We start from the raw sequence: 9,159 nt of genomic DNA on the forward strand, positions 1-9,159 counted from the left end.
CGGTGATTATTTTGAGGCGTACTCTATATTTATGTTGCACAGGTGTACCTAATAAAGTGGCCAGTAGGTCCCACATTTACACCACCGGCTCTGAGTCTCCCCTCAGCCCCTGGTTGTTCGGCAGCTTCAGCCTCTCTTCTTGCTCTCTCTTCTTCCAAAACCTGTAACTCTTCCTCTGTATATTCTGGCTTCTTCTCAACAAACTTATTGTTTTGATGACGGGAGTAACTGCACTAAACATGCGCTGTTTGAAATCACTCCGCCCAGCAAGTACTGTATGTCTGGAATGTAGGGCTGTCAACAAATATTCTAAATTCGAATTTAAATTCGAATTTGAAAAAAAAATGGACCTTCGAATGTGAAAATNATCACTCCGCCCAGCAAATACTGTATGTCTGGAATGTAGTTCCGGCTCTGCATTTAATATTACTATTACATTTAATTTAATATTAATATTACATTAAGTAATATTACATTATTATTTCATAGCGTGGTGAATGTGTAAGCTACAAGTTGTCCACNTTCGAATGTGAAAATTGATATTCGATTGTGGAGAGAGAAAAAAAACACCACCGCAGCTGTCCTCTTTGCAAGTGGCCGTTGGCATCAGACGGGGGCGAGCGAGAGGTCCGCGGTCGTTTATAACGTAATGTTATAGATAACTGTTTTATGTGTTTTAATGTGTAGGTATNTTTCAGCGGGCAGCTCTGCCCCACCGATCTCAGAACAGCACGCACTGACAATTAAAGGTAACGTACCTACTCATATGACTATAGGGATTACGGCAAAAGGCGAATTTGCCAAAATGTCAAACTATCCCTTTAACACAGTGTTCATTAACTGTGGCACCAGAGATATTGGATAAAGCGAGATACCCCACTCAGCTCACTTCCTGATTCAGTGACGTCAGCGCCACGCCCCCGTAGGAGACTTGCGGCAGCTCTGCATGTATTGTCGTCAATGAGGAAAATGAACGTGATCACAATTTATGGTCAATTCTTTAGCCCTATAGTCACTAAAGTAAATATTGGGTTCATTTTCCACAAGCCACACATCTTACCAACATCCTGACACTAAAGCTGCATTTTTCATCCGCACAGATCAAGAGAAAGTTAACTTTGTTTGAGCCCTGTCCGTCTCAGAAAACAGGAGGAGGAGAACAGGCTCTGATTGGAGGGAGAGCTAACCACGCCCACTTAGGAGACAGGAAGAGTAACCGTTTTCTTAACATTGGATAAGCCTACGGTGGGGTATCTCCTTTATCCAGTATCTCTGGTGACGCTAGCTGTGTCCCAATTCAGGGTCTGCATCCTTCGGAGGACACGGCCTACGCAGCCTCCGAAGGCTAGCCTTTGGAGGCGCCTCCGAAGGAGTCGTCAACCATTGTTAGTAGCTGTGTGAAATTCCTGCCTTGAAGAGGCAGTAGCCTCTTTTACACTGCCTCTTCAAGGCGGGAATTTCACTCCATTATTCCAGCTCGCTATTCTGTATAAAATGAACAATTGTGGAGAAAATTGTGGAATGGGGGGACGGACTTGTCTCGCCTTTAAGCTGGCTAAGGAGACAGTAACAGCGCTGAAATGACGTCTGTGTGAAAGCTACAGCCTGCAAGACGGGATCATGGGTGGCATGGGTGTTTTGACGAGGTGTCATGCGTGCGTGGAAAACAATGAGGCACAGGAGCTTCTTACCCTCTGATCAGCCACCGCATAACAGAGACAGTAACTGATTGTCATTGACATGTTATGCCGTTGTTATTGTTTAGAAAGCGCTGCTGATGCATATGTTATATGTCACACAAGAGGCCGATGCTGTTGTGTTACATGTCTTGATTATCACGCCTCTTTGGCTTCCGTGATGCTGGTATGCTGTCTAAAATCACACACTGGTGCAGCATGATGCTGCTGGTGTTTGGTTATGTATAAAAATGCAAAAGCAACATAAAGAGGAGACTTAAAGTTCTATAGCACCATCTCTGTGTAAAAAGTGGCTGATGTTGCTTTCCACTAACAGCTGTTTTCATCTTGTGGGAGTGAAAGACAGTATTGTCAGATTTGTTTTCCACTGCTTTATCTAGCTAAGTATGGGTTATATCAGAGCCGATCATTTTATTCCTCCTTGTTCCATCAAAGGTGACATTGCAAAATGTTTGTTTTTTTTCTGTTTAAGTAGTTATAAGTCATACATCCAGCATGTGGTGACATTGGGTAAGATATCTTAATCCCCAAAGTTATTTTTAATTTTTTAAATACAGTGAGGATTACATGATGAAACAAATTTAAAAACAATTGAATTCATTCCATTTTTGATCAGTTTTGAATTTTAAGCCAAGTGCTGTCTAGAAAAGTGTGTGAGGATTGTAGTAGATTTTCGTTTTCTGTGTATATTTCATTTTTGAAAATATTTTAGGAAACACTGCTGATGTGCTTTCATTATCTCAGATCCTGGGGCCGATGCATCTCTGTGTGGAATGGCTGCCACTAGTGCGTCTGGTACCAATGCAGTGCGCTATGGAACTATGAGGGAAAATGTTGTAAACCTGGAGGTTGTGCTGGCTGATGGGACCATCATACACACAGCTGGGAAGGGCCGACGCCCCAGGTACTCATTAGCCATTTGCACCCACAAATATTCAACATTGCCTAGTGCATCTTGAACCTTTCTTTTCTATCTTTATCAATGTTAAGGAAAACAGCAGCAGGCTACAATCTCACAAACCTGTTTGTGGGGTCAGAGGGCACCCTGGGGATCATCACTAAAACTACCTTGCGCCTATACGGCATCCCAGAGGCCATGGTGTCGGCCGTGTGCTCTTTTCCCTCTGTAGAGGCTGCTGTAGACAGCACAGTGCAGATCTTACAGGCAGGAGTACCCATCGCTCGCATCGGTGAGTAGATACCACCCAACACCATTACAGTAGACAACTGCACCCTATCAGCCATGGAGACAGGCTGTAAACATGTTTATTTCTGCTGTAAAGTTGGACATTTTAACATGGGGGTCTATGGGGATTGACTGGTTTCTGGAGCCAGCTTCAGGTGGCCTTTCAAAGACCTGCAGTTTTTGGCACTTCCTTGTTGGCTCCATTTTTCAGCCTTGGAGGTCGCCACTTGGGTTTAAGTAATAAGTCATTAAAATCCTCCCATCCCCTTTCCCATCCTTATATGAGAAATTGTGTGCAGTCTATACAGTTGTTTACAGCACTTGTGCAACCTCAGCACAGCAAGACCAGATTCCAAAACAAGACAATAAGACCAACATGCCTGACACATGATGATGCATTGTAATAAGAACCCTCATTGGGATGGTTGGATTTGGGCAAAGTTTCCTATTTCTGATATGTACAAAGAGAATTTTAATACTAAAATCAAACTTTTAAGCATCGTAAGCTCCATTTCCACCAAGCAGTATGGTTCAGTTCAGTTCAGTGTGCATTTTTTCCATTTCCACTGTGAAAAGTTGTGGATGGTACCAGGTACCAGTAGAACCGTTCCATACCGTAACCATTTGTGGTGACACCTCTGTTGGGGTACCTAGCACACTGATCTGGCACTAAAAGATGGAGATAGAAAAACTGCAGTCCGTTCATTGGTCAATCGAGGACGGTCACTCTTGCTCTGTTCATACAGTGGCAAGTTTTATATACATTAGTAAATTGTAACTATAAAATGAAAGGATGTTTTGCTGCCTCTCGCAGCAGCTGTAGTCTGAGAAAAAAATTTAAAACTTAATTCACTGGGCCAACAGCTGGCATCTTACGTTTACTTGTCATGTTGCTCAATGCATGAGCTGGCAATGTGAAGCCATCAGCACACCTTAAATTTCAATATGACAGCTATGACCATTCCATTAGTTTTCATTGTCTCTCTTGGATGACATACACTTTTAGTAATGAGTGGATCTTCAAGCATTTAGAAATGTGTATTAATTACTACAAGATTATGTGAACTGCATATATTCTAATTCTCATCTGGAGAAAAAAAAGTGTCACAGAGCGTCGTTCATGTGGGCTCCAGCAACAATAAACCCCTGCGTTTGCCTGAGAAGGACTAAATGCCCACAGTCGCTTATTTTAAGCATCCCATGGAGGGAGACTCTCACTGCAGCCTGTTTATTTATTTCTGAAAATGTCGGCATGCAACTTCTTTCTGTGGACGATAAGTAAGGTGCAGACTTCCATCTGTGTCACCGGTGAAGAGGAAATACAGTGTGTACTGAACGGAGCAGTGAGTGACAACAACCCCACCCACATTTAAATGAAAAGGGTTTGGGAGAACTTGATTTAGAGACCAAACAAAGAGATGAAACCCTTACACAGGGAGAGAGGGTCCCTGCAGTAGGAGGATAATTGAACACAGGAGTGAAAATAAAGGAATCAATATCAGTTATTGGCAGTTAGAAAATATTTAATTCACCATTAAGTCAACAGGAGTCAGAGAATGATGTGTAGTATTGAGATGGATCACACTGACATTTGTCTTGGTTGTGTGTGTGTTCTGACTGTGTGAATGTGTTTTCTCCAGAGTTTCTGGATGATGTGATGATTGATGCGTGCAACAGGTTCAGCTCTCTGTCCTATCCTGTGACCCCAACTCTGTTCCTGGAGTTCCATGGCTCGAAGCAAAGCCTCGAGGAACAAGTCAACATAACCGGTGTGTGAGTGTACAAATCACAAGTAAAAATAATAATGGGTTTTTAACAACTAAAGTCACATACTATGTCAGTTGGCTAAAAACCTAATATAGATAAAATTAACCTTCATACCGTCATTATGAATATTAATAGATTATGAATTTTGTTATGTTCACAGAAGTGTTTTGTCACAGAATGATGAAATCAGGGTTCCTGCAGATCCCTATAAAGTCTTAAAAGGCATTGAATTCATTGATCTAAATATTAAATTTCATATTAAATATCTTGAATTTTCCAAAAGTCTTAAAAATGCTCAGACATGAGATGTAGGATTTTATTAATCGGCACATCGCAAGAATCCTTGAGCAGATTAGACCTGGGAAATTTAGAAGCCAGCTTGACACCTTGAGCTTTATGTCACGCTCCACAGGCCATTTCTGAACAGTTTTTGTAGTGTGGCATGCTGCTTTCTGTGTACAAATGCAAAGGAGGCATAAAGAAAGGACTTTGTAGCACCATCTCTATGTAAAAAAAGCTACAGCTAATACGGCTAAAAACCAACATTGTTCTACTCCACCCTGTCTCAGGTATTGCTAAAAGTTCAAACTTCTTACATTATTTGCCTTCACTGCTGACCAACATGTTAAGTTTCAGGTCAGACCAGTGTCCTGCAGTGTCTGGCACCACTGCGTTGGCGGCAGATTCATTTAGTCCAGTGGGTTGTGAGGTGGGTTAATGGCACCTGCCAAAGATGCTCTTTCAGATTGGGATCTGGGGATATTGGAGGCCAGGTTGACACTTTGAGGTCTTTGTCAAATTCTTTGGGCCATTCCTGAGCGATGTTTGCAGTGTGGCATGGTGCATTATCCGGCTGGGGGGCCACTGCCATTGGGGAGTACTGTTGCCATGAGGGGGGGTACCGCAACTGTGTTTGAGTGGGTGGAACATGTCAGGTGGTAGCCACATGAATGCCAGAACTAAAGGTTTCCCAGCAGAACAATGCACTGAAACAAAACAAAGTTATTCACTTCACCTGTCAGTGGTGTTAATGGTTTGGCTGATCGGTCATTTCAGTGCTCTTACTACCTCCAGTACCGGATTAAAAGCGAGGCAACTCTGTCCCCAAATCTACAGTTGTACCTTTTATACAGACGGTGAGCGAATTCTTGATAGTGAAGGAATGGCCTGCCTTAAAGCTATAGTTGGTAATGTTGGAGAGCTAGCAAGATTTGAAAGCAGCACCTCCTCTAAGCCCCACCCCCTCCTCCCCCTCCCGTCAGTGCTCTGTCCAAAGCCACAGCTCCACAAACTTGAATGCGCATCCTGCAGTAGGTAGGAGTCAGCAGGGCAGAGGAGAGCAGAGTAAAATAACAAATCCCCCAGAAGCAAACAAATAATTACCTGTCCAACAGAAAGACAGCAACCTCTGCATCACTTTTCAGGCCCTTCAGTTCCCTCAGTTGTGTCCACCATTCAAAAGCTGCACCAGTGTTGACTCAATGTTGGTTTGTCCTCTCGCTTTATCCAAAGCCTTTTTCGTCGCAGCCTTTTCTGCCTCCGACTTTCTTTTCTCAGCCTGTTTAGCGGGCCGAGCCATTATAAGTAACGCTGGAAGTGGTACTTTTGGCTGCATTTTCTCTGCCATTGTTCAGCAAACTCCTGCTTACTCAGTATTTCTGTTGAGGAGTGTGCTGAATATTTCCGGCAACGGTGACACGTGATGAGAGCACGCAGGGAGGAGGGTGGGACGGAGGGGGGCTCGGACAGGACGAGACATGAAGGCATCTGATTGGTTCTTTCCGTTCGCACCGAATGGCAGGGATTGGTCAGAGTTTTTACAGGCCTGCAGCTGCCACAGAGATCGGATTTTTTTCATTCCTTTTTCTGAACACATTATGTATTGACTACTCTCAGGATGGAAGGACCATTTCAACCAGTATAACAAGAAGTGTTTCTGAACAGGATTACCAACTATAGCTTTAAGGCGGATTTATACTTGTGCTTTAGCTCGATGCAGAGCCTACGTTGTTCAACACGCCGTTCAACACGCCGTTCAACACAAGTACACAAATTGACTTCATTAAAACTAGCAGGATTCACAGACAAAACACTTGTGTTTTGCTAGACACATTTTCCCCACAGATACAACATGCTAATGTTACTAGCACAAGCCTATGGCATTTTACATTGTAAAAATTAGCCTAATGGCTAGGGGAGATTTCCTCTACATATATGAAGCTAGGGACATCAGCAACATTTACAAAATTCGACTCCATGACAACTCACAAGGTTCACCGACAAAACAACTGTCTTATACTAAACAAATTTTCCAAATAAATACAGCATGCTAACATTAATAGCACAAGCCTATGGCATTTTACATTGTATAAATTAGTCTAGGGACTAGCAGATATTTCCTCTACTCATATGAAGCCAGGATAAATCACACACAAGACTAAAAATGCTATTGTGTGAGGGCTTCATTGTTTTCACAATTTATTGTTACTTATCTGTGAAATAGAAGTAAATTCAAGATTCGTTTCCACTGAGGGAAATGGTTTTCAGCTTACAAAAATAGACTGCGTCGCCACGATGCGTAGTGACATTTCTGGGGAAGGACATGTCAAGCTATGGCGTAGGTTACTACGTCAATTCGACGCAGAAATGTAAATCCTGATTAACTCTGCCTTACTCTGCCTCTGACTGGCTTACCCTGACATTATTACCCTAAAGTTAACCAATCCCATTCCTCTTGCCTAAACCTAACCAATCCAACCAATGAAGGCAACGAGTACTGGCCAGTTATAGGGAGAGTGGGATGTGTCATTCCTTCACCATCCAAGGGTTTGCAAATTTGCAAACAGTGAGGCAGCATTATGCTGCAACACTCCCACCTTGAAGAGGCAGTGTAATAGGAACTTGTGTAACTCCTGTGGCAGTGCTGATCATTTAGTCCAATATTTATTCATTCCATACTGAAAAATCTCTAGTATCATCTAGTATTTGATGGATTGGATGGAAACTTGGTGGTAGTTACTACTGACTAATACTGATGACTTTGGTACCTGCCTAACTTTTATGTAGTGCACCATAGATGAATTGATATGAGAACTGGACACTGGATTCCAAAACAGTACCTATTCCTATCTCCCTTCCTAGATTTCTTCCTAGAAGTGTGTCTCTTCCTGAACCTGCCGGCCCATCCCATAAACTTTATTTTGATATGATGCCATACACATGGAATTGCCTCTCTTGGCTCTGGGCAAGTTATAGTAGTTAGCAATAATTGACCCTCTTTTGCAGGTGTAAAACAAAATTATTACTGGTGTGTGTGTTTTTACAGAGTACATCACTCAGAGTAATGCTGGTTCCGATTTTCAGTGGGCTAGAGATTCAGAAACACGGAACAAATTGTGGAAAGCTCGTCATGACGCCTGGTACGCTGCTCTGGCTCTGAGACCTGGCTGTAAGGTAAAGAAAGTCAACTGACACTTAAGCTGTGGGAAAATGAACAGCTTTAGAAAATGGTTTTATCACTGAAATGCCCAGTGAATCTCACACCATACTCATAAGAGTCTTAACATAACTGCTGACCCCCATAATATGTAAGAGATAGTGGCTGACAAGATGTCTGTTATCAGGAATTGAATGGGGAGGCCAGAACCCAATTTTTTCCACTGTGAAATGGAACAAGACACACGTACAAACACTCATGTGATAATTAAAAGTCCAACATGTATATGCGTGTCTGTCTGTTTGTGTGATTAGTACCACTCAGCCATGCAGACGCACGTATATGTGCACGACTCATAACACACACACGTGTGTGTGTGTGTGTGTGTGTGTGTGTGTATGAAAAACTTAAAATGCACATCAGTACTTCAAAAGCATACCTGGCCACCTAATCTAGACTCCAACTGACCTAATTGACATAGTTAGATGTGGGAGCAGGTGTGGAGTGAAGCCACAGTGATCAGGCGTGAGGCACTCGAGCAACATGGGACACTACACCTTTCAATTCAATCCAATTCAGTTCAATTCAATTCAATTCAAAATCAGCTCATTTTATTTGTCACATGAAATTACAAACATGACTTCAGTGAAATTTTATAGTTCCGTCAATATACTTATTCAAAACACTGTAACAGAAACAAAATAATAATGATAATAATAAATACTAATTAATAATAAATGTCTATGGAGGTTAGGTCTAGGATAAGGAAGGGTCTTCATTTAGGATCCTTGTGCTAAAGTCTCCAGCAATAGAAAATTCAGGTCCCTGCAGAGATCTGACAGGGCAGCCTCTGTACGTGCTTGTGGTGGAATGTATAACGCTGTGATAATGACCAATGTGCAGTTAACAACTAATACTTAAAGGACCAGTGTGTAATATTTGGCATGGTTTATTGTCAGTCTGAATCTGAATCTGAATATTCTACCCATTAATATGTTTATACAAATGTATAATCGCTATAAAATAAAATTCGTTTGGTTTTCGTAGCCTTATAATTATGCTTTTATATATAT

General features: G+C 42.1%; 1 protein-coding gene across 2 annotated transcripts in view; it reads left to right on the top strand.

The window, feature by feature from the left end:
* The window catches only part of ldhd (lactate dehydrogenase D), a 30,633-nt gene that overhangs the window by 11,775 nt on the left and 9,699 nt on the right, over positions 1-9,159 (top strand). For both annotated transcript variants that reach the window (XR_007571775.1, XM_050072260.1), the window contains exons 5-8: positions 2,442-2,601; positions 2,688-2,887; positions 4,524-4,652; positions 7,976-8,103. Coding sequence is in view for 1 of the 2 variants with exons in the window: in XM_050072260.1 (XP_049928217.1) it covers positions 2,442-2,601; positions 2,688-2,887; positions 4,524-4,652; positions 7,976-8,103 (617 nt within the window). In the remaining variant the exon portion in view is untranslated. The remainder of the gene's footprint in view (positions 1-2,441; positions 2,602-2,687; positions 2,888-4,523; positions 4,653-7,975; positions 8,104-9,159) is intronic.

This window comes from Epinephelus moara, chromosome 20 (genome assembly GCF_006386435.1).
Source record: "Epinephelus moara isolate mb chromosome 20, YSFRI_EMoa_1.0, whole genome shotgun sequence".
In the NCBI taxonomy this organism is placed as follows: domain Eukaryota; kingdom Metazoa; phylum Chordata; class Actinopteri; order Perciformes; family Serranidae; genus Epinephelus; species Epinephelus moara.